The 26,129-nt window shown below is 45.0% G+C and overlaps 1 protein-coding gene across 1 annotated transcript; it reads left to right on the forward strand.

Moving 5' to 3' along the window:
• Positions 1–10,697: 10,697 nt before the first annotated feature.
• On the forward strand, positions 10,698–14,930 carry MYOD1 (myogenic differentiation 1). The gene is made up of 3 exons (XM_066635796.1): positions 10,698–11,234; positions 14,017–14,095; positions 14,677–14,930. Exons 1-3 carry the CDS (start codon positions 10,698–10,700, stop codon positions 14,928–14,930), a joined length of 870 nt encoding a protein of 289 aa, XP_066491893.1.
• The last annotated feature ends 11,199 nt before the right edge of the window (positions 14,931–26,129 follow it).

The raw sequence follows: 26,129 nt of genomic DNA on the forward strand, positions 1-26,129 counted from the left end.
CTGTCCAGGGAATTAAGTCAGATAGAGGTTAAAAGAGAAGATGTTTCAGACCTCATTGATAAATTAAAGATCAATAAGTCACTGGGTCCTGATGTCATCCACCCAAGAGCTATCAAGGAATTGATGAATGAAGCTGCTGATCTCTTGACTGAAATATGCAACTTGTCTCTCAAAACGGCCACAGTACCAGAGGATTGAAGGATAGCAAATGCCACACCGATTTTTTAAAAGGGAAGGAGGGGGGACCTGGAAAACTATAGGCCAGTCAGCCTAACATCTATACCGGGTAAGATGGTGGAATGCCTCATCAAAGATAGAATCTCAAAACACATAGACGAACAAGGCTTGCTGAGGGAGAATCAACATGGCTTCTGTAAGGATAAGTCTTGCCTCACGAAACTTATAGAATTCTTTGAAAAGGTCAACAGGCATGTGGATGCGGGAGAACCCGTGGACATTATACTGTATATCTGGACTTTCAGAAAGTGTTGGACATGGTCCCTCACCAAAGGCTACTGAAAAACTCCATAGTCAGGGAATTAGAGGGCAGGTCATCTCCTGGATTGAGAACTGGCTGAAGACCAGGAAACAGAGAGTGGGTGTCAATGGGCAACTTTCACAATGGAGAGAGGTGAAAAGTGGTGTGCCCCAAGGATCTGTCCTGGGCCCTGTGCTCTTCAACCTCTTCATAAATGACCTGGAGACAGGGGTGAGCAGTGAGGTGGCTAAGTTTGCAGACGACACCAAACTTTTCCAAGTGGTGAAGATCAGAAGTGATTGTGAGGAGCTCCAGAAGAATCTCTCCAAACTGGCAAAATGGCAGATGTGTTTCAATGTAAGTAAGTGTAAAGTCATGCACATTGGGGCAAAAAACCAAAACTTCACATATAGACTATTGGGTTCTGAGCTGTCTGTGACAGATTAGGAGAGAGATCTTGGGGTGGTGGTGGACAGGTCGATGTAAGTGTCGACCCAATGTGCGGTGGCAGTGAAGAAGGCCAATTCTATGCTTGGGATCATTAGAAAAGGTGTTGTCATGCCACAAGGCATTCTGGGGGCTACCCAGAAGCCCCAACACCTGTGCAATCACAGGCTGAGCTGCTGCTCCAGCAGCAGCTCTAGTTTCTCAGAGAGTCTCTGAAAGAGACTAGAGCTTGCAGCAGCAGCAGCTCAGTATCCCCTGTGATTGCGCAACAATTCAGAGAATGGGTGGAGTGTATGCACAATCACAGGAGGCTAAGCTGACAGGACAAGAGAGGCTCTGCTTCCCCTACCTCCCCTGACCACCTGTCCCTCAAAGAAACCATAATAACAAGACTGCCTCAGAGGGAACATCCATGGTCTCGGTCAAGGCAGAGTCAAACTGATGCTGGATGCAAATTATCTGCATGTTGCCGGTTCTAGCAAGTTTGTCACAGAGGGCAGCTGAGTTGTTTGCCTCAGCACCCTGAGGGCCAACACAAAATAAGCCCTGGACAGCTCAGAACAGCTCCACCAAATGATTCTCTGAAGACACAATGGTGGCAGGAAACACACTTTCTTCACTGCCATTGCTGTCATTAAGTAGGTCCAAAATATGGACTTAAATCCATGTTCAATCAGATTCATCCCAAGTTTTCCTCCACCATCATTCAAAATGTCTGCATTTCACTGTGCTCAACTCCCTGGAAAACCAGGAAATCATCTTCATGCTTAATAATGCAGAGGTTGCTTAGGAATTATCTTGTCAATGGCCCTGGCCATTTCCACATTCCAGAGGTTAGCTAGGGCTTCAGCTGATTGCCAAGCCTGGCAGCAAGGAATCCCTGAAGCTCTATGAGCCTCCAAGGTCAACCATTCACATTGGTCCCTTGCCCTAGTAGAGGGAAGGGACCACAATCAACCTAAACACCACTAAAAAGTCTTCTATCCATGGTAAAAGAGTAATCACATTCTCCTTCACATCCAGATCACTTTCCAGTAGTAAACACGAGTTCTAGTGAGTGTCTTGCCCCAAACATAGGGCAGAAATTACTTGGGAAATATTCCTTTTGGCTCCAGTATTTACTCTCCTTCATAGAAAGATGAGAAAATAACTGTGGGTCTTGCATAATCTTCAATTATCTCAAGTTCTGAGCACATAAAGGACCAGAGTGGCGTTATAGACAGATGGTTTGATTTGCAGCAGGAAGGCCTGAGCTCTCATCTCCAGCTCTAAAGTTCACGGAATGACCTTAAACATATTACCTATCACTCAGTACCTATTATTATGTCTCAGTCTGTCCTACCACAAAGAATTGTGAGAATAACACAGAAAAATCCTTTTTATGAGACTTTGAGTTCAGAATACAAATATGATCAACTTACTGATTTTGATCTGGTTAACATCTCATTGTGAATCATTGTGGAATATTACATTAGTCATATGCCTATTATATTATTAATACATTGTTTTTCAGCAAAAGCTGTTCACAAAGCAGTTTACATAGCAGAACAACACAGCAACTGGTTCCCTGTCCCCAAAGGGCTCACAATCTAAAAACTGAGGTAGAAGAAGCACCAGCAACAGCCACAAGAAATGACACCATGCTGGGGTGAAGAAGGCCAGTTGGGAAATAATATTGTCTTCTGAATGCTACTAAAAGCTGAATTGGAATGGAGGAATAGAAACCCTTGGTTTCAAAATAAAGCTGTTTCATTTGTTGGGAGCTCTGGGACTGGTTGAGAGAAAGGGAGAGAGGGAGAGAGCATCCCCTTGTGGATTAAAAGTATAAAGCAATTTGGAATTAGTGCCGATTGCTAAATGATAGATCAGCATCAAATTTAGCCTATAGAAATGAATCCAGAGGAACACCCTCCTTTTAGAGCTGACCTGAGTGGTTATTGATCATTTGCGGCGCTGATAGTTCAGTATCTGTTTGTACATAGTCACATGCTGCTTGGCCACTGCTGCAAAGAGTGACACATGCACAGCAGTGGTGCTGGAAGCTCCGGTAAGATGGTTGGGGAGGCATGTTATGGGCAGGGAGAGTAACTGGGCAGTGTGAGAAGAGGACAGGGCGGGAGCAGGGTGGATCTTGGCAGCAAACGTGGACACCAGATCCTATCCCCTGAAATTCAGCCTGCATTACCTCCTTGCTCTCCTTGGCCAGCTATAGAGTTGGCTAAGGTCAGAGAAGACCCATAATTCATCAGGAGGCCTACCTGGAGTTAAGACCACCTAGAGCAGTGGTTCTCACACATTTAGCACTGGGACCACTTTTTAGAATGAGAATGTCAGGACCCACCGGAAGTGATGTCATGACCGGAAGTGACATCATCAAGTAGGAAAAGTTTTCATAATCCTAGACTGCAATCCTACCCACACTTTCCCAGGAGTAAGTTCCATTGACTATTATTGTTAAAAGCATATGCAGAGTAGCCTGTTAAATGTACAGATCTGTAACATTTCCCCAATGCAGCCACATGCCATGATAGCATAAAGTCTAATTATATTAAAAATAAAATATTGAAATGAATGGGGTCCCACCTGAAATTGGCTCACGACCCACCTAATGGGTCCCGACCCACAGTTTGTGAAACACTGACCTAGAGGGTTCACAAAGGAGGCGAGATTCAAAATGGAAAGCTCATGATTTGCAGTTCAGTCACTTGAGCACTGTGCTGCACCGGTTCACACTGATATCAAGATGACTACCAAGCAACCTTATCTGATTGCTGATATCTGATGGTATCTGATATCAACCTTATCTGATGGTAGATATCTGACAACCTATCCCCAACTCTTCTGTCACTACACATAAAAGGGCTGATGCTTGCATATGCAACATTAGCCGCCACAAGAGGAGTGGAAAGATGTCTCTTATCTCCACACTTGTTAGATTATGGAAAGGGAGGATAATGATAAGCAGTAAACCATGCAGGACTGTTCTGATACACACACAATCAGGAGTGTTGCACAACATGAACGGAGTGGCAGAAATGCATTACTAGTAACTATAACGGGTCACTCTCCTCTACGTCTCCTTGTAGGTGTGGATTATTGTGAATTAGCCAGAATTTCCTTTAGAGGAAAGGCTCAGTGGTAGCTACATAATTTGCACCCAGAGTGCCCCAGGATCAATCCCTGATCTCTCCAGGTAAGGCAAACCTGAAGCACAGTTTCCACCCCCGTTGGAAGCCTCAGAGAGGCTTCCGTGGGGTCCCAGCAGCCAGCGCCTGGGGCATTTGCCCCAGGCAGGTCTATGGTAGGCACACAACTGATGCCTACAGAGAGTTTGGGCCTCTTCAGCCTAGAAAAGAGGTGCCTGAGGGGGGACATGATTGAGACATACAAAATCATGCAGGGGATGGACAGAGAGATGCTCTTTACACTCTCACATAACACCAGAACCAGGGGACATCCACTAAAATTGAGTGTTGGGAGAGTTAGGACAGACAAAAGAAAATATTTCTTTAGTCAGCGTGTGGTTGGTCTGTGGAACTCCTTGCCACAGGATGTGGTGATGGCGACTGGCCTGGACGCCTTTAAAAGGGGATTGGACAAGTTTCTGGAGGAAAAATCCATTACAGGGTACAAGCCATGATGTGTATGCGCAACCTCCTGATTTTAGAAATGGGCTATGTCAGAAGGCCAGATGCAAGGGAGGGCACCAGGATGAGGTCTCTTGTTTTCTGATGTGCTCCCTGGGGCATTTGGTGGGCTGCTGTGAGATACAGGAAGCTGGACTAGATGGGCCTATGGCCTGATCCAGTGGGGCTGTTCTTATGTTCTTATGCCATGCAGAGAGGAGGACACCTATACAGTATACGGCCAATGGGGGAAAGGGTTGCAGTAATCACATCCAGACAATTATACAGACAATCCAGACAATCATTTTTAGAAGGTTGTCTGGATTGGGTTAACTTTCACATCAAACAGGTATTGGTATTGACCCATGGAGAATCATTGGACACATTTGTGTCTGCTTCCAGACGTATTCCAACTTCCTGGGCCCCATTTCAGGGATTCCAGCTGACTTTCACAACTCTGGTGATGGTAGGCCTCTAGATGGCAGACCTGAGGGCTGCTGTGGGGCTGGGACAAGCCCAGGGAAGGGGCCAAAAAACAGGTGGAGGAGGAGGATGTGTGAAGCAACCCCCTCCCCACTGCTGAACTCTGTGGCCTTGTTGTTGGGCCAGCAACCTTAAATGAGTTGAGGGATAGCCAGAACAGAAGAGGAAGTATCAGATGTTGGAGGTGTTGATGAGTCCATGCTAACACCCAGCCCCAAAGACTGGTAAGATTCAAGTTCATAAAGCTCATATGGTGAAGAGGGTCCCCTGGAACCGAACCCCATTTTTCCCATAGGTTCAATGATTCAGTATTCGCTAATTTGGTATCCACTAGGTTTTCTAGGAACCTAACCCTAGTGGAAAGGAGAAAGGACTATAAGCAGTGTCCTATATTAGTTCATGTGTTCACCCTAAGATATTTCCATTTCAAAGAGCTGTAGTTAGAGGTGTTAGTTTCTGGTGTGTAAGATAGGATTACAACCGAAGTATTACTGAACACAATGGACTTACTTCTGAGTAAAATAAATAACACCATTTTCAAACACCTCTAGCATTGTACACAATTGTACACAAACAGCATTGGGTCCAGCTGCCATTGCCTTCTAAAACCAACAGATCAGGTTCCCATTTGTAGATGTGTAGACTGCCATGAAAGACCAACTCAGCTTTACTGACTATATACAGATTGCCTTCGGCAGCAATCCTATACAGCACATACACCTTCCTAGGGTAAGCCATGTTGAACACAGTGAGACTGATTTCTGAGTAGACATATATAGGATTGTGCCCTTAGACCACAGATTTTCAACCCTTTTCATCTCATGGCACACTGACAAGTTGCTAAAATTGTCAAGGTACACCACCAGTTTTTGGACAATTGACAAGGCACACTCATTGACGGCAGGGGCTTGCAACCCCCAGTGGCCCTACTAACAAATGCCCTTCCCCATACTCTTGCGGCACACCTGCAGATCATCTGTAGCACACCAGTATGCCATGGCATAGTGGTTAAAAATGGCTGCCTTAGACAGTAACCCTATGCATTCCTAAGCAGAACATCCCAGCAGAACACGTCCTTCCAATTGAATAGTTATGAGATAGTGTTGTTAATCACATTGCAATGGACTGGTGTGGACCCTCTTCTTGATCTGCTACCATCCCCATTGCTGCTGTTGCTGCATCCCTCCCTGCTTCTTTTGATAGTTGTGCAACAGAGCAGGAGGGAACAAGGAACTGCAGGAAGCAAGAGTGCTTCTCTAGGCCTTTGTCCCTCTCTGCCCATCATCTTCAAGCCATAGAGTGACGAAGTTGTGAGGAACAGGCCACGGACCAGGTGGGGGGCCAGTTAAAACAGCAACAGAGGTGGCCAATGAGCACAGTGTCCTGGACCCATCAGCTGTCTCGCCTCACAGCACTGGGCTGGCCATGTGTGGGAGATTTACAACGGGCAAAAGGATGTCTTTCTTCATACAACACATAATTAGCCTATGGAATTCAATGCCACAACGTGCAATGATGCCACTACCTTGGACAGCTTTAAAAAGGGATTGGACACATTCACAGAGGATGCCTCTATCAATAGCTACCAGTCACGACAGCAATGCACTAATTCAGTATGCCTCTGAATAGCAATTGCAGGGGACCAATAGCAGGATTAAAGTATGTCTTATGAGTTTTCCAGATGCATCTGGTGAGTTACTGTGGGAAACAAGATGCTTGAATAGTGGGCCTTTGGCCTGATCCAGCAGGGCTTTTTTTTCAGTTAATCCACTGAACCTTGAGTTTTGTGCTACAGCTAGGGAGACCTGGGAGCAAGTCCATGAGAGCCAGGATGGCACAGTGGTTTGGAAGTTGGACCTGATGCTTCCTGGGTGACCTTGGGCCAGTCACTGTCTCGCAGCCTCACTTACCTTACAGGATTGTTATGAGGTGGAGAGGGTGCCTAGATTACCTTGGGCCAGGTGTAGTGGTTTGGGAGGTGGATTTAGACCTGAAAGATCCAGGTTCAAATCCCTCCTCAGCCATGAAGTTTCCTAGGTGACCTTGGGCCTGTCACTTTCTCTCAGCTTCACCTACCTCAAAGGGTTGTTGTGAGGACAAAAGGAGGGAAGCAGCTGTGTACACCATCCTGAGCTCTTTGGAGGAAGGATGGTATAAAAATGTGAAAAATAAATAAATATATTTTGATCCACAATAAATTTAATAGAATTTTATTTTTATTTACTTCTTAGAACTTGTTCTTACTTCTAAACGTGTTTGTTGAGAAATCAACCCAATGAACATGCTTTAGAGGGGTAGGGATAAAAAGTAAGCTCTAAGAAGTAAATAAAAATAAAATTTGGTTGTATTTAGCATGGACTTGCTTGAGCAGAACAAATTTAAAGATTCAGCTGCTTCTAATTTTGAATGGGGGGGAGACAGGTTGGAGAGTGGACAAAGGTCTGGCCATTAGAATTAAGACTTGCTTTTATTGGTCTTCTTGCCTCTCAGACACTCAGGGCGGCATGTATGGTGCGCATCAACTTGTAAGTATACTCTGGGTTTTCTCATCCAAACACTCAGTGGTTCTCAAACGTTTTAGCGCTGGGACCCACTTTTTCGAATGACAATCTGTTGGGATCCACCAGAAGTGATGTCATTAACCTGGAAGTGATGTCAGGGCTGGAAGTGACATCATCAAGCAGGCACATTTTAAACAATCCTAGGCTGCAATCCTATCCATACTTACCTGGGAGTAGGCCCCAATGACTGTCATTGTTAAAAGCATACGCATAGTAGTCTGTTAAAAGTATAGATCTGTAACACACCATGGTAGCATCAAGTCTAATATATTAAAAATAAAATACACACTGAAATGAATGGGGACACACCTGAAGTTGGCTCACGACCCACCTAGGGGGTCCCGACCCACAGTTTGAGAAACACTGAACGAGAGACAGGAAGAAAGAAAGGATGACTTTGGAAAGGGTCTCCTGGTGTTTCCCATGAGGGTTGGCCTTGTCCCTGCCCCACCCTCTTCTCAATCTAGGGGATGGGGGCCATCGGAATGGCAGACTGGAAGGAGGGCTCTAGTGGATGCAGCACTCCCCCCATCCACCCTGGTGACGACAGCCTCCCGATTCCAGGGGGCTTGGGTGGTGGGGGGTGGCATTTAGCGCTGCTTCCCCCCACCCAACACGTCTCGGCTAGGATTGTCCACTTGGAAATCCTCTCCGATCCACCTGCGTTGGTTGGTGGTTTGCCTCGACGTGCGTGACGCCCCCTCCAACAGTTTGCACGCCGAAAGGAAACATCACCGTCGCTCAAGCCGCATCGTCAATGCATGTCGTCACAGTCCAGTTTCGATGGCTCCAGGGGCATAGCTGGAGGGGGTGCAAAGCGCTAAGTGCTGCGGGGAGCCTCAGCGCGGCGTGCAAGCGGCCCCCCTCCCCTTCGCCTCCGTTTTGCTCCCCACCGCTCGGCATGGCTCCGAGGGGGTGGGCCCGCTTGCACGCCGCGGGGAGGCTCCCCGCAACACTTCGCGCTTCGCACCCCCCTCTAGCTACGCCACTGGATGGCGACGATCCACAGGTCCGTCGGTGAGATGGAACGCGTGGATATTCCAACTTGAATCGCAGGGAAGCTCTGGTTTGAACGGTGCTAAGCTGGTTCAAAGCCAGGTATAGCCTTACCTGCCTTGTGGATCGGGCTACCGCCCTTATGCGTCATAGACTCCAATCCTATGCACACTTTCCCGGGAGTAAGCCCCACTGACTCTAATGGGACTTACTTCTGAGTAGGCATGCATAGGCTTGGGCTCCCATTCATCTGCATTGACGAGGCTTTCCTTTTAAAAACCAACAGGGGGAACGAACAGAAGCCCAGCTGGAGAGGCGCCCTCTTCTTGACCAGAAAAGCTGGCGAGGGGAAAGAGGGAAGCGAGAGGACCTCCTTCGGGTCTGAGCTTCTATTTTGTGCTTCCAAACCCTGCCGGCAATGTGTCCAAAAGGATGGCAGAGGAGACCATCTCGCATCAGGTAAAGCCATTAGGCAGGGCAGTTGAGGGCTTCCAGGGTATTCTGGACCTCTCTTTAAAGCGCTGCTCTCTGTGATGGGGGAGGGGTGAGAGGGTAGGTGGGCTGCTCATTTCGATGTCCCTCTCTTCAAATCAGAGCACATTCAGGCTGCAATCCTATCCACACTTTCCTGTGAGTAAGCCCTATTGTCTCTAATGGGACTGACTTCTGAGCAGAAATGCACAGGATTGGGCTCTAAATCATGTGCATTAAATAAAAAAATAAAAAGCACAATCCGGCCAGAGGTCAGGATTTCAGCAGGGGCGATTTCAGAATTTGCTGGACTCCCCTATAGAATTAAATTAAACGAACTTAACTCTGGTTGGATCGCGTTTCGCTTATAAGGAAATTAAAAAAAGAAAGTTTCCCTGGCTGCAATTCTATACACACTTTCCTGGGAGTAAGTCCCATAGACCACAAAAGGATTTACTTCTGAGTAGCGCTGAGTAGCGCCTCGTTTCATAAACCTGCCTCCGATCTGTCTTGCTGAGCAGTGTTGGAACAGGGTTTTCAAATGAAATGAAATCAAAAGCCTTTATTGGCATAAAGGAACAAGGTTTTAAAGATAAACGAAAACGGGCAGAGATGGGGGTGGGTAAGACTCAGTGGATTGCCACGCGATAAAATATATATATATAAAGTCAGATTTAATTAAAACAAACAAAAAATCATATTTTGCGATCTAATACTAAAGGGTAGATGCCTTGCAAAAAAAAAAAAATAATTGCCAAGAAAATATGAAATACAACAAAATCACTCCATCAATGCGATTGGAAAGTCCACCAAAAATCTCTTCGAATCGAGGATGAAAAAAAGAAGTCAGTCACACGTTTAAAGAAAATCTCACCTTCCAAAGACTCCACAAACTGCTCAACATATGAATCCCATGACAATTATAACTTAAAACAAAAATCAGTTAAATTGGTTTTCATCTTTAAAAAAAAAAAGTTTAATAGGTTTTCATCTTTGGCTAGATCTGAATTTATTTTTTACAGACAAGAATTTCTTGAAAGGAAAGAGTGATGGTCACTTATGGAGAAAGGACATAATAAGAAAATCGAATGCAGCAACTACAAAAACCAAAACCTCAAGGCTGGACTTGCACACACGTCTGCCTGTCTGCATTGATTCACTTTGGAGTATTCCAAAAAGTCCTTCCAAAACGAAGGGCAGCTCGAAGGAAGGAAGGGGTGAGCCCCCCTCCCCAAAGACCCTCGGAAGCAGCGTGGGAGCAGAAGGCAAAAGTGCACACGGGCTCCGGCTGCAAAGCAGTGTGACATTTGCGGAAAGTCTCCCCCAACTTTTGCCAGACGGGGTCTGGCGCTGCCGTCCAATCAGAAGGCGGAGGGCCTCTTCCCCTCCCGGAGACCTCAGCCACTGGCTCTGGGGATAGGCCGGCAGGTGGAGGCGAGGTGGCGGGGGGGGAGGCATGCCCACCCTCCCTGCTGCTGGGATAAATAGAGCCCCGAGGAGAGCTGCGGGGATGGCATCCGCGGGAGGGCGTGGGGCAGGCTGAGCGTGCCGGGGCAGAGGCGACCAGGGAGCCAGCGCCACTCTGCCTGCTGCTGCCGACGCCCCCCGGGCAGGGTGGGGGCGGCAGCCGCGCCCATGGACGTGCTGGGCCACCTGGAGATGGCCGAGGGCTCGCTGTGCTCCTTCTCCGGGGCGGACGACTTCTACGACGACCCCTGCTTCAACACGTCGGACATGCGCTTCTTCGAGGACCTGGACCCGCGGCTGGTGCACGCGCTGAAGGCCGACGAGCACGGCCACCCGCACGGCGCCCACGAGGACGAGCACATCCGCGCGCCCAGCGGGCACCACCAGGCGGGCCGCTGCCTGCTGTGGGCCTGCAAGGCCTGCAAGCGCAAGACCACCAACGCCGACCGGCGCAAGGCGGCCACCATGCGCGAGCGGCGGCGGCTCAGCAAGGTCAACGAGGCCTTCGAGACGCTCAAGCGCTGCACCTCCACCAACCCCAACCAGCGCCTGCCCAAGGTGGAGATCCTGCGCAACGCCATCCGCTACATCGAGAGCCTGCAGGCGCTGCTGCGCGAGCAGGAGGACGCCTACTACCCCGTGCTGGAGCACTACAGCGGCGAGTCCGACGCCTCCAGCCCCCGCTCCAGCTGCTCCGACGGCATGGTGAGTCTGGCAGGCAAGTGTGCTCTGCGGGAGAAGAACCCGGCCGCTTGGGGTGGGCTTTCCCTCACCCTGCCTTGCTTGGCTGCTGGAATGAAGCTGGGAAGGTTGGCCCAACCTGAAACTACGTTCAAGGCGCAATCCCAACCCACTTTCCAGCACTGACATCAGGGCAATGCAGCTCCGAGGTAAGGGAACAAGCATTCCCTTACTTTGAGGAGGCCTCTGTGAGTGCCCCCCAACTGCAGGATGCAGCACACCTCCCATTGGCACAGCTGTGCAAGTGATGGAAAGTTGGTTAGGATTTGGGCCTCAGTGCCACAACTGATCCCAACCTTGAACCAGTGAAAGGTCTTCCATCTTTTCAGAGTAACCCCAGCTGGACTAGAGACCAGGGTTTCCAGATCAAAGCGTGCAGCTTCTTAGCAGGCTTTGTCTCTGAAAACATGGCGGCGCAGGCACAAAGAAGTGAAGTTGTCTTCTTTATCCTGGGACATAAGAGAATTCTTTTTTTGTCCTTGTACCAAGGAGAACAAGGAATAAGCCTGCTGCTGGAGCCCTGAGATTGAGAGTCCTGTTTGGCTCCAGAGACAGGCAAGCCCTCTCCTGCAGCCTTTTACTACTGGATTCCCTTCACAGAGCCAAAATCCTTGGCAGAAAAAAAAGAGGCCTTCTTCTGCCCAATGCCTGGGCTACAGGAGACTTGGGTTACAATGCTATCCATATTTACTTTGGAGAGAGCCCCATTGATTATAAGAGGACTTAATTCTGAATAGACAGGTATAGGATAGGGTTGTTATTCCCTACCTCTCTTGGTGATTGGGAGATATACTAGAGCTCCATACTGTTCTCTCAAGGGGCATAGGATAATACAGGGAAGCATCTCATTGTCCTACTTCCAGTAGGGTAGATCATTCTGGATGAGCAGAGGAGAGAAAGCCATTAAACTCTCACGTCATAGTGAACTGGTTAGGCTGCCAACTTCTCCCACATTTGGTTAAGAATAAACCCCACTTAACTCAGTAGAACTTTAAACATGTGCAGGCTTTGGCTACCTAAGGTGCCATATCATTGCTATTGCCCAACAATGCAGGCAGCCTTCTGAACTTCAGTTCCCTCTGTCCTTCCAAAGTAAAGTGGTTTTGTTTGTTTTCAGTTTCGTAAAGAGATAGTGAAGTTCTGAAACTGTCCCCCTGTGTTTTCTTGGTACCTGTGACATTGATTTCCTTTTGAAATCTAATCATTAAGTGTGTTTAATACCAGTAAACTGACTTGGACTTTCTGGTCTTTGCCTTTTTGACTCCTTAGATTAATTTTAATCATTTATTTAGTGCATTTTAAAATCATCCTTCAATCAATTATTGCAGTCACTGATTGTAACTCCTCTCCTTCATAGCAACAGCTCCATATGTAATAAAGAAAAATGAATTTTTGAGACAATGGGCAATTATTAATATCACACCCTGGTCTTAGCCACCCCCGCAGGAATGTGGCAGTCCAAAGAGGAGACTCTCCAGCACTAGTGCATAACTGAAACAGTGTTCTATATAGGGTGCTCATAAAAATAAGTTGGTACAAAAGCAGTGTGGCAAAATGTTATTTGGTAACTTACATGAGACCTCAAAGGAATTGGGAATAGTAAAGCTAGCAAGATATTTAAGGACTGGCTGTACTTTGTAGTGAGATACAAAAGGGTAATTTCTTATATTGTCTTGTACTTGTGGCAGTTTAACTTTATGACAGTCACACATGCAGGATACAAGAAAAGGGAGAAAAGAGTCAGCCATTAGTGGTGTGTACTTACATGATAGAGATGGCTGGCAGACAGTATACACTAGGGGCAGGTATAGGGAGAGAGACATGGGAGATGGAAGAGATTTTCCCCAGTTCACCTCTTAGGAGGTAGTGTGGAAGTGGCTGGCTTAGCCACTAACCAAATACTGTCTGAAGGCCTCTAGTTACTTTGTAAATCTCATCTTGATAAATGCTAGCGAGCATGTAGCCATAATAACATGCCATTGAGCTCTCAATTTTGGGGGAATCCAAATGTGCTGAAGTGTTAATGTTGAGTTTGGACATAATATAATAGCTAACATTTGAATAGCATTTTCAATATGTGCAGAGTGTGTCATTTATATAGATGTAGTGCTCACAACAACCCTATAAGGTAAGCCTGATCAGCCCCATAATGCAGCTGGGGAGCTGAGGCTGAAAAGGATTGGCTTGCCCAAGGCCACCTAACAAGCTCATGGCAGAGGTGAGAGTCAAGCTGGGGAAGCCCTGATCTGCAACCTGGTTTCCTGGTCATATCATAGTGTTACACCTGCATAAGAGAAGGAGGTTCAGACTCTTCCTCAGTCATTAAGTTCATTGGCTTGCCTCAGTCACTGATAACTCTCAGCATAATCTCCCTCAAAGAGCTAAGGATCCATGGGCAAAGAATTGAATTTTGTAGTGTGTATTTGTGTGCAGTTGATAAACAGGATAGGAATTCTATAGTAGCTAAGTTTGTCTGCCATTTATTACATATTGATCACAAAATAAATGTCAGCAGGAAAACATATTAAGACTACTGTGCGACAGTTGGCGGACAGTGCTATTCATTGAAGGGCTGCACAGAGAGCTTAAAAAGGATCATTCAGCCTTTAAGGTGACTCAGCTCCCCTTGATAATTAGAGGGCTAGATTGTTACAGTAGTGTTTCTCTGCTCTGTGCACACACCTGGTTGCCCTAGTTAGATCCCGTTTCTAGTCTAATGTCTTGCATTGTTGGGCTTTGTTCTCAGCTGGACTACAGTGGACCTCCTTGCAGTTCTCGCCGAAGGAACAGTTATGACAGCAGCTACTATACGGAAACACTAAGTGGTGAGTCTTTGCCTTACAAGAAAACATGGGTTATTCTAGGCTGAGATCTTTGAACGCAGTATATCTGTAGTATACATAGAACAGTGGTTCCCAAACTTTTTAGCACCGGGACCCACTTAAAACTGCACTCTATCTGTACCCACCTGGGCTTACCAGACTTCTAAAAAAGGAGATCTAGAAATAAATTTTATTTATTTATAATTAATAGTAACCAGGAAAAAGACCCTCAAACATTTATCTCCTTATATTTACACATGCTTGCAAACTGCAGGAACTCAGCTCTTTGCAGGATTATTAGCAGCTACAGTGCCTGATTTTTGAATAGCTTCAGGGCTTGAGGCTATTAATTATATGATCTTTCCATCCCCCTTTGGTGACCGACCGAAAATCAGGTCACAATCCACCAGTGGGTCCTGACCCACAGTTTGGGAACCAGTGCCCTAGAACAGTGCTCTGTTCTAAGTAGGAGAGAGAGAGAGAGAGAGAGAGAGAGAGAGAGAGAGAGAATTGAGACCCTCTGAATAGATTTTTCTGGGTATTGATTGGTGATGTCTTAGTTTTATTGATCTTCTTGTTCTTAGATTCAAAGCAAGGGAAGAATTCCGTTGTTTCCAGCCTCGACTGCTTATCCAGCATAGTGGAGAGGATTTCTACAGACAGCGCCACCTGTCCCACTCTGCCCACAGTGGAAAATGGAACGGAGGCGAGCCCCTGTTCTCTCCAAGAAGGGGCCAGCTTGAGCGACACAGCAGCTCAAATCCCCTCCCCAACTAGCTGTTCTCAGCTCCCCCAGGACACTACGAGCAACAGCAATCCTATCTACCAAGTGCTATAAAGCCACAGTGGCAGACACAAACTGCAAGTGCAAGTTCAGAAGTAGCTCACAAATATACTTAAATCTGCCTTCCAAAGATCAGAAAAAGACAATACTAGTTTTTATCCATTTTAAATTGTATCTAATAATTCCTATGAATATTTCAAGCTTGTATTACTTCAAAATAAGTCTATTTATTGGTTATAAACAAAAGCTATTTAATTTGTATAGAGGAAAAAAGATTGTGTACCATAAAATGGCCAATGCTTAACGTGCTTTGAAAAGAGGGAACCTCACCTTTTAGGATTTCCTTTGATTTTTTCATAAATGAAGAAATGAAGTCTTTTGCTGCAGTCCTGCAGCTTAATAACTTTTGTTATCAATAGGTTTTAAGCAGCCTAACTGCAGGTTTGCAGCCTTACTTTATTTTATTTTATTTTTTGCAATTCCTTTCCAAAACAGACTCATCCACATATATGCAGGAAAGGTTGTGGACCATTTTTTTAAAAGAATACTTATTTTGTATACGTGTAAATAAGAGTTGCTTTGCAAAAATAAAAAAAAATTTAAAAAAAGATTCCAAGAAAACTACCCCCCCCCCCCCAAAAAAATTATGTATTTAATGTTGCTTGGTTTGTCGTGCCAAAGTTTAACTTTATATATTTATACAATGTGGATGCTGAGAATGTTTTCAACAGTGTTCAAAATAAAGATCCTTATTTATAATACTGGTGGAGTAATTAAGAACATAAGAACAGCCCCACTGGATCCATCTAGTCCAGCCCATAGGTCCATCTAGTCCAGCTTCCTGTATCTCACAGCGGCCCACCAAATGCCCCAGGGAGCACACCAGATAACAAGAGACCTTATCCTGGTGCCCTCCCTTGCATCTGGCATTCTGACATAACCCATTTCTAAAATCAGGAGGTTGCGCATACACATCATCGCTTGTACCCCATAATGGATTTTTCCTCCAGAAACTTGTCCAATCCCCTTTTAAAGGCGTCTAGGCTAGACGCCAGCACCACATCCTGTGGCAAGGAGTTCCACAGACCGACCACACGCTGAGTAAAGAAATATTTTCTTTTGTCTGTCCTAACCTGCCCAACACTCAATTTTAGTGGATGTCCCCTGGTTCTGGTATTATGTGAGAGTGTAAAGAGCATCTCCCTATCTACTCTGTCCATCCCCTGCATAATTTTGTACGTCTCAATCATGTCCCCCCTCAGGCGTCTCTTTTCTAGGCCGAAGAGACCCAAACGCCGTAGCCTTTCCTCATAAGGAAGGTGCCCCAGCCCCGTAATCATCTTAGTCGCTCTCTTTTGCACCTTTTCCATTTCCACTATGTCTTTTTTGAGATGCGGCGACCAGAACTGGACACAATACTCCAGGTGTGGCCTTACCATCGATTTGTACAACGGCATTATAATACTAGCCGTTTTGTTTTCAATACCCTTCCTAATGATCCCAAGCATAGAATTGGCCTTCTTCACTGCTGCCGCACATTGGGTCGATACTTTCATCGACCTGTCCACCACCACCCCAAGATCTCTCTCCTGTCACAGACAGCTCAGAACCCATCAGCCTATATCTAAAGTTTTGATATTTTGCCCCAATGTGCATGACTTTACACTTACTGACGTTGAAGTGCATCTGCCATTTTGCTGCCCATTCTGCCAGTCTGGAGAGATCCTTCTGGAGCTCCTCACAATCACTTCTGGTCTTCACCACTCGGAAAAGTTTGGTGTCATCTGCAAACTTAGCCACTTCACTGCTCAACCCTGTCTCCAGGTCATTTATGAAGAGGTTGAAAAGCACCGGTCCCAGGACAGATCCTTGGGGCACACTGCTTTTCACATCTCTCCATTGTGAAAATTGCCCATTGACACCCACTCTCTGCTTCCTGGCCTCCAACCAGTTCTCAATCCATGAGAGGACCTGTCATCTAATTCCCTGACTGTGGAGTTTTTTCAGTAGCCTTTGGTGAGGGACCGTGTCAAACGCCTTCTGAAAGTCCAGATATATAATGTCCACGGGTTCTCCCACATCCACATGCCTGTTGACCTTTTCAAAGAATTCTATAAGGTTTGTGAGGCAAGACTTACCCTTACAGAAGCCATGCTGACTCTCCCTCAGCAAGGCCTGTTCGTCTATGTGTTTTGAGATCCTATCTTTGATGAGGCATTCCACCATCTTACCTGTTATGGATGTTAGGTTGACCAGCCTATAGTTTCCCGGGTCCCCCCTCTTTCCCTTTTTAAAAATAGGCGTGACATTTGCTATCCTCCAATCTTCTGGCACTGTGGTCGTTTTGAGGGACAAGTTGCATATCTTAGTCAAGAGATCTGCAACTTCATTCTTCAATTCCTTAATAACTCTTGGGTGGATGCCATCAGGGCCCGGTGACTTATTGATCTTTAATTTATCAATGAGGTCTGAAACATCTTCTCTTTTAACCTCTATCTGACTTAACTCCTTGGTCAGGAGGGGCCGTTCGGGCAGCGGTATCTGCCCGAGGTCTTCTGCCGTGAAGGCAGGTGCAAAGAACTCATTTAATTTCTCTGCCATCTCTAAGTCTCCTTTTATCTCCCCTTTCCCTCCCTCACCATCCAGAGGGCCAACCGCTTCTCTGGCGGGTTTCCTGCTTCTAACATATTTGAAGAAGCTTTTATTATTCAATAATATTGAATACTAATAATACTAATATTATTTTATTATTTATTATTATAATTATTTTATAAATCTGTCTTTGGCTTGGGATTTCACTGTTGCAGTGAATCAGCAGCAATCAAGGTTTCATTTAGCATAGCTGCTCTTGCATAGATATGCCTTAACAATGCCTTAGATATGCAACTTTCAGTACATTTCACTCATTTTTTGTTGAATAACAGCCACAGAGCACCACAATGTGGACTGAGATTTCAGTGCGAGTCAACTCTGTGCCTGCCGTGATCATTGTCTGAATCATCTCCCTCCCCATGGTTGCTGTTTGCCCAGGGAAGTTGCCTTTATCCTACTGCAAAGTGACAGAAGTAACACGTGAGATGTCCAGCCTTTTGCTTTATGCTGTGAGTTGGTTATATGTTGCAGAAGGACAATTTCTGAACCCCTGACAAGATGGAAGCAATAAGGCAGTGTTTACATAATGTCTAGAGTGGGAGTTTTCACTAGGTTGTCCTACACCATGCCATTTGTCTTTTCATAATAAGATTCAGCTTACAGGAAAGCCAAATATCCTCACATGTTCATAATTTGCTGGAATTTCCCATTTTTAGATTTACACATTTTAAAAGTGAAATCTAATGTTTAAATGGTCATTTGAATGTGAAATGTTGGGCTAACATTCTAATGTCCAATTTCTTGCTATCTCTTCCTTTGGCAGTATGAAATGTGAAATTTACAAGGTATCAACCATTAAATGTCATTGCAAGTCAACTATCAAATGCTATCAGATCTAAAATAATCAGCTCAGATGTAGTAAGAAAAAGTCTTTGAAGGTTTGGAGAACATTAAAAATTGTCATAGGGAAGAATTTTTGGAAGTAAATTCATTTTAGTTCTCCCAGATGTAGGATGGTTCATTCCACAGTCACACTGTTGGATCTCATGAAATTGAAGATACTATTTCCAATATAAGAGGCCACCCACATCAACTAAAGCAAATTGCTTATTGATTTCAATGGCTGTGTATTGCACCTGCAATCCCAGACAACCATGCACATGCAGTGTTTCAAGATTAGCTCTATCCAGAGTTCAAATTATAGAGGAGCATGATTTGACTGAAATTTGGGGGAGATGGGTGAGGGAGTAGTTAATTTCATTAGGGACTTTCCTAGCGGAAATTCCCTGTATAATTCAAACACTGGATTTAGCACTATGTCATTGCTCTTTGAGCTGGGAAGTATGAAGAGTTGTATTCATGTAAACCAATGTGAAAAAACTAGCATTTCAAGGAACTTACAGATGTCATGGGCGCAAACTTTTAAGAGATTTACCACCCAATCCTATGCTGTCCTGGCGCTATGAGGTACAGTGGTTGCTTTTATATTCCACTGAGCCACTGAAGTAAGGGAACATGAGTTCCCTTCTGAGTTCTTGTAAGAGTACAGGAAGTCCCTCATTTACAAATTGCTTGTGTTCAACGTTTGTAAGTCAATTGATTGAAACTCTGGAATGCATCTTCAGTGTTATAAATGTTGTTAGGTTTCCAGGCTAGTCCTCGAAAGCCCAGTTAACCCAGCTCTATTCCTCCTTTCACTTGTCCTCCTCACTGTCTCCTCCTCCACCTCTTTCTCCCCCACTTCCACTTCTGCTTTCTCTCCTTCTCCTTCTCTGTCTCCCACTTTTTCCTCTCTCTCCTTGAACATAAGAACATAAGAACAGCCCCACTGGATCAGGCCATAGGCCCATCTAGTCCAGCTTCCTGTATCTCACAGCGGCCCACCAAATGCCCCAGGGAGCACACCAGATAACAAGAGACCTTATCCTGGTGCCCTCCCTTGCATCTGGCATTCTGACATAACCCATTTCTAAAATCAGGAGGTTGCGCATACACATCATGGCTTGTACCCCATAATGGATTTTTCCTCCAGTAACTTGTCCAGTCCCCTTTTAAAGGCGTCTAGGCTAGACGCCAGCACCACATCCTGTGGCAAGGAGTTCCACAGACCGACCACACGCTGAGTAAAGAAATATTTTCTTTTGTCTGTCCTAACCCACCCAACACTCAATTTTAGTGGATGTCCCCTGGTTCTGGTATTATGTGAGAGTGTAAAGAGCATCTCCCTATCCACTCTGTCCATCCCCTGCATAATTTTGTATGTCTCAATCATGTCCCCCCTCAGGCATCTCTTTTCTAGGCTAAAGAGGCCCAAACGCCGTAGCCTTTCCTCATATGGAAGGTGCCCCAGCCCAGTAATCATCTTAGTCACTCTCTTTTGCACCTTTTCCATTTCCACTATGTCTTTTTTGAGATGTGGCGACCAGAACTGGACAGATGTGGCGACCACCTTTCTGTTACCTCCACCTCTCTCCTTGTTCATGCACTCCACTCACTCTCCAAATTAGGCCTGCAGATCTCTTGGAGCCAGTGGCAGCTTGTGACATCATCACAAGCCACCTCAGATCTCTGCTGAGAGTGCCCATCCTTGTTGACACTTGCAGGTTAGTGCTTGTATGCTAATGATGATGATGATGATGATGATAACCATCACTGATAAGAAGGCTAAGAAAATCTGGATAGTAGACATTGCAATGCCTGGTGACAGTAGAATAGAAAATAAAATCACCAAATATCAAGACCTGCAAATAGAAATTGAAAGAGTATGGCACAAGAAAGCAAGAGTAATACCAATAATCATAAGGGTCTTGGGTACTATCCCAAAACATCTGGAAAAGCACTTGAACACCATCAAGTACCATCAGTGAATTACAAAAGGCTGCCTTACTAGAAACAGCACACATACTACTGGTGATATTTGTAATGCAACAACATGAAAACATAAGAAGTCCTTGAGAAGGACTCGATAGGTGGATATCAACAAAATCCAGTCAAAAACAACATGACTGTGCAAAAATGTAATAATAATAATAATACATTAAAACGACTACCAATAATAGTATATATAGAACTATTATAAACTACTACCCATCATCGTTATTCCTTAGGACAGATGTTAATAAGTCAGATGTTAGTAACTTGGGGAGCCCCTGTAGTCTGTTCCTGGTTTAGAAGGCACACTAAAGCAAATTTCTCATTGCTTTTAATGGTTGTGGATTTTACCCACAATTCAAGACCATTTGGCATATGTACATGACAATCTCATGCATGTTTACTCAGAAGTAAGCCCCTTTGATGGTAATAGGCCTTACTCCCAAGTTGGTGCTGTTGGAACTAGTTATTTTCCAAAACTATTCTCATGAGGTAAGGTGGAAATCTGTGCAATAGCTACCATATCGCTCACTTTGCATTTTACATGTTATGGTAAGCTTGTCTTTTCCTACAGGGAGAGTATCATCTCCAGGAAAATCACAATGTGCGCTAATTGCAGTAAAAATGTGAACTGCAACAGATTTGCTGCTTTCCTTTTTACAGCAGCTGCTGTAAGCAAGTGAAATTACAGTGCATAAAACAGCAGCCCTACAGCTCTGAGTCAGAATATTTGTGCTCGACAATGAACGCCCTGTTCCACAAGTATTCTTGGAGATTGAATTTCAATGATTTATTTTAGCAACCCAAGTTTCCACAGACCGATTCTAATGTTACAACAGAGAAGATGCATTTCACACATCCCAAAATAGACACCTTAAAACATACACACGCACACAAGGGACTGCTTCATATGTGCCATTTTTCCCCACATGAGAAAAAGCATGCACAATGTCACCTTACAATGTCAGGCCGTTACAAGGATATTCCAGCGAGCAGCTGCTTTAACACACAGCTCCATCAGAAGGAGGGAAGGGAGCAGCCATGGGTGAGACTTTTGGAGGGAGGGGAAGCAGCCGCCTGGCAATCTGGACCCAGCCCCACCTGCAAACCCCCTCCCCAGCTTTTGTAATAATTCTGATGAGCTTCTGCTGCCCATACCTTGGCTTCCAAACAGGATAAAAATTTGATTGGCTGCTTAATTAGCAAACAATCTGATGATGTATTTCCACAGCTAAATTGATTGGTCTAGAATGGGGCAATTTGGTTGCCTGAACCAAAAACTTTTGGTGAACAGGCTTAACACTCACCCACACTTCATATGTGATATTTATTATCCCCCATATATGATTATTTATTATCACATTTATTGTGTGATATTTATTATGCAGACACATTTAAAATATCACTTACAAAGCAACCTTGGATGGTCCATTAGATTAATCCTAGTTTTAGCAAAATTGGGGCTCAGATATAGCCTCAGAGTTTGAGACTATGCTGAAGTCATGATCCAAGCCTACACATGTGCAGTAGCTGTGCACATTTGATACTCTGAATACTATCAGTCAGTTAAATCTAATCCCTCTCTCCATAATTCCTTATGGCAGTATTTAGCATTCCTAACAGGGGCTAGGCAAATTCAGTTTGATCTAGTTTCTTAATAGACTTTAGGCTGCCACAACCTGTGGCATGGATTGTCTAGCAGTGTGCCCCTGGCCTAGCACATTTCCTGGTATCCTATTCACTTGCATAGCACATGAACTAATTGAATAAACGTTATCAGGGACCCTCGAAAAAGATTTAGACAAAGTCACAGCCAAGCATAGTCCTGAAGGCATATGATGCACCAAATAAGTTTTTTTCCCCTTGTAAAAGGAAAGTGATTATAAAGCATATTCCTATGTTGATGTTTTTATGTTTCATTATTAGGAAATGTTGGAAACTACCAGAAATGTTATATATACAGCCAGAACTCCGTGTGTAGTCATTTGAAAGGGACCACAAGGGATAGAGCATGCAAACCTACTTTCATGCATGCATTGCCCTAGATCAGGGGTCTCCAAACTTTTTGGCCAGAGGGCCACATCAAATATCTGGCGTGGTGTGGAGGGCCTGGAAAAAAAATTTAAATATAAAATTTAAATAAATAAATTAGAGATGGAACTTAGATGAGTGAATAAATGAATGAATGGGCTCATTCATTCAACCTTTCTGGCCTTCAGAACACCCTCCAGACACAATCAGAGCACAGTTCTGGTCATGTTCAGTTGAGTCGGCCAGAGGCTTTCAGGGGACAAGAGGTTGGCTGTGGGCCGGAAAGAGGCTTGCTGCGGGCCACATCTGGCTCCCGGGCCAGGGTTTGGAGACCCCTGCCCTAGATGGACTGGTATGATTCCAAACACTATGCAATTGAATTTTCTAATATGTCTCCATCTCTTCTCAGTCTCTCAAACCACACATCCCCGTACAGTCTAACACACATGGAAGGTCTTTTCTGGGTAGCACATTCCTAAGGCTGTTGAGATGAGAAACTGATTTACTCTTTAGGTTAAAGATTTAGGTTGGTTTAATCAAAATAAAAGGGCTCATCTAGTCCAGCTTCCTGTATCTCACAGTGACCCAACAGAAGCCTCTGAGAAGACACAAGGCAACTAGATACTTGTATCATGTTGCCACTTCCTTGCATCTGGCATTCAGAGATGGATTACCTCTAAAACTCAGAGGTTGCATATAGTCATCAGGAGTTGTAACCTGTGAAAGACTTTTCTTCCACAAATCTGTCCAATCTCTGTTTAAAGACCAAGGCCATCACAGCCTTCTGTGGCAAGAAGTTACAATTACATGCTGAGTAAAGAAACAGTTCCTTTTGTCTGTTCTAAGTCACCTGCAAATCAATTTTAGTGGATGTCCCCTTGTTCTGGTGTTAAAAGTCTGGAGGCTTTCACTGTCCTATAGAACAGGGGTGTCCAAAGTTTTTGGCAGGAGGGCCACATCATCTCTCTGACACTGTGTCAGGGGCCAGGGAAGAAAATAATTAATTTACATTTCAAATTTGAATAAATTTACATAAGTTTACATAAACAAATATGTTAAAGATGAACTTATAGGAATGAATGAAGGTCTTGCAATAGCTCAAGGCCTATAAAAGGCCTTGCACAAAGCAAGGCTGGCCTTTTCTTTGCTGCTGCTACTGCATCACAGACGTGAAACAGCAAGCAGTGGAGGGAGCCCTCATCCAATAGCTCATGCAAGAGGTCAAACAGTCACCCTCATGCTGAGAGCAGTTAAGTCAGGCCAGGCTCCAGCAAGTCTCCAGAAGGTCAGAGGCTCATTGGAGACTAGGAGCTCTCTGAGAGCCACATTGGGAGTTCTCGAGGGCTACAAGTGGCCCCAGGGCCAGGGTTTGGGCATCCCTGCTGTAGAAGAACACTTATGCTGGTTAAAGACACATAGCTCAAGGACAGGAGCTGGTAGGTTCTTACAAAGACTCCAGAAAACATTGATTGAAATGTGCTGGAGTAAAACCTTATAAATGTACCTTATAAGGTACATTTGGCCCTTATAAGGGCCAAACTCACTTTACCTGAAATGCATAGTTTAGTCTTACATGCTTTTCAGTTTGAAGCAACATCCATAGGAAGACCAGGACCACAGTGCGCGGGGACATAGGGTCACAGTCCCAGCCCTGCTTTTCTTATGTTCTTAGCCCTCTCTTCCAGCTGTGTTCGCTACTTTTCCACTGATGCCAATGGGGCCTCCTCTTCTAAGGGCAATAACACAGGTAAAGGGAATTGTTATCTGAATCAGGGCCATGGCAGGGAAATGGGTTAAAATTCCTCTCTGCACATCATGAGCCTGATCCAGACAGCTTCAGTTGTGAAAAGCACAATGGAAGGCCCAGCAATGCATTTAAGGCTGCAATCCTAACCACACTTTCCTGAGAGTAAGTCCCATTGAACAAAACAGGACTTACTTCTGAGGAGACCTGGTTAGGATTGTGCCCTAAAATATTAGGCATTTAATATAATGTGGAGTTTGGCCCTGTATTACAGTACTTTAGTTAAGTACACCATCGAAAGAAGCCAGAGATTGTGTAACATGAGGTTGTGCTTCTGATTCTTGTATATCATCTCCATAAAGGCCTCCCTATTCCTGGGCATTCAACTCTGCCAGTGAAGTTCTTCTCCTTCAGTGGTGGATGCCAGACCGTCCTCCAAAAGCAGCAGGGCTTTCCTTTGTGGCAACTCCTGTTTCTTGGAGGCTCTGCAGGCAGCTCTTTCTTCTCTTTTCAAACATGTATGCTTTTCACTTTGCCTTCACCCAGAGGGGTAAGTAGGGTGCAGCGTGAGGGACACATGACCCAGCCACAATGCGGGGGGGGGAGCAAGTCACTTCCTGGAGGAGGAGGCACTGTTGGCTTCATGCACCCTGTTCCTTTCCCTGTGGAGGCTCCCCTTTGGGGAGAAGGAATGGGGGTGCAAAACCGTCAGCACCTCCTCCTGTAGGGAGAAGCCAGAAGTGACATTCTAATGTCTTGTGAAATCATGACATCACTGCCCCAGGCGCTGGGGTTTCTAGTTGTGCCTGTACCTTCACAGATTAAACAAGTGATTCTTACCACTGGTGTGTGCTTGGTAATTCTGTTGTTCTCTTTTGATTGTCCTGTTGCTGCCACTATTATTTCATCAGATTGCTTGTCAGCTGCTTTGTGGATTGATTTTGTTAGATGTGAATTGTTATGGCTGTGAATGGGGTTGATTAGAACATAAGCAACCTTGGGAACTATTCTGGCTAAAAGGCGGCCTAATAATGTAGTGTATGAACAAATGGAAATATAAATATTTATTGAAGACAAGGGAGGGTTTGTGATGCTGGATAGTTTAATACACTCATGACAGCCTCTGCTAATGTAATACCCTATGGCTGGTGCTGGGCTTCACAACTGGAAGAGATCCACAAGAGAAAGGCACATAACCTTGAACTGGAAGATGCATCTAAATCGCTCTGTGCGCCTTGGGTTTCCAGAACGGCTGACTATAAAGAACACTGCAGTAGAAGCAATGATAGCCTCATTTAACCTCCAGGCTGAATATTCATAAGGACTCATGAAAACAATTTGAGACAAACTTTCAAAAGGTAAACACCTCTGGTTTTCTCCTAGTTACAGCCTGGAGAATTGCAAGCACAGAGATCTGCAAAGTGCACACGTGCATGTGGGTACACACAAACACAAAACCCTACCTTTATTTTCTACTCAAGCATACTAGCCTCTAAGCATCAGAAACTAGAATGGGAGATCACATAGAAATATTTTGACACATGCCCCCCAAATTGATCCATCCTAAAGCAATCAGAAAAGTACAGCATTAGGGCACTTCTGAACATTTTGGCCAAATCAGGATGGCAGAAAGGAACTAAACAAGAGAGCCATGAGACCACCAAGGTCAAGAGAGACAATGAATTGCAGGGTAGAAGGGCTGAGAACCCTATTCAGTGACCACTGGAAGCCTTGCCTGAAGTCTGGTTTCTGAGTCTTCACAGACTACTGGGGAAACTTCCTTCCAAAGCCATGAGGCTTCACAGCCTGTTTTTAATTGTTATTTTTACAATGAAAGTTATAATTGAGACGCCAAATACCCCCAAAGTTATGGGCAATCCCTTGTACCTGCTCCTAGTTCCTCACTCCCTGCCACTGGAGTTAGCAAAAAAGAGGTTGCTGGCAGTGTGAATCCTACTCACCAGATTCTAATGCGTCATGTCTAAATAATTGCCTAAGTGTTTTAAGCTTAGTAC

The sequence above is a fragment of the Tiliqua scincoides genome, chromosome 1, assembly GCF_035046505.1.
Source record: "Tiliqua scincoides isolate rTilSci1 chromosome 1, rTilSci1.hap2, whole genome shotgun sequence".
In the NCBI taxonomy this organism is placed as follows: Eukaryota; Metazoa; Chordata; class Lepidosauria; order Squamata; family Scincidae; genus Tiliqua; species Tiliqua scincoides.

Excerpts from the sequence above, each read along its gene's own strand:
- MYOD1 (XM_066635796.1), top strand. The coding sequence starts at position 10,698 with ATGGACGTGCTGGGCCACCTGGAGATGGCCGAGGGCTCGCTGTGCTCC. Across the intron at positions 11,235-14,016 it reads CCAGCTGCTCCGACGGCATG|CTGGACTACAGTGGACCTCC; the intron begins GTGAGTCTGGCA and ends CTTTGTTCTCAG. Across the intron at positions 14,096-14,676 it reads CTATACGGAAACACTAAGTG|ATTCAAAGCAAGGGAAGAAT; the intron begins GTGAGTCTTTGC and ends TCTTGTTCTTAG.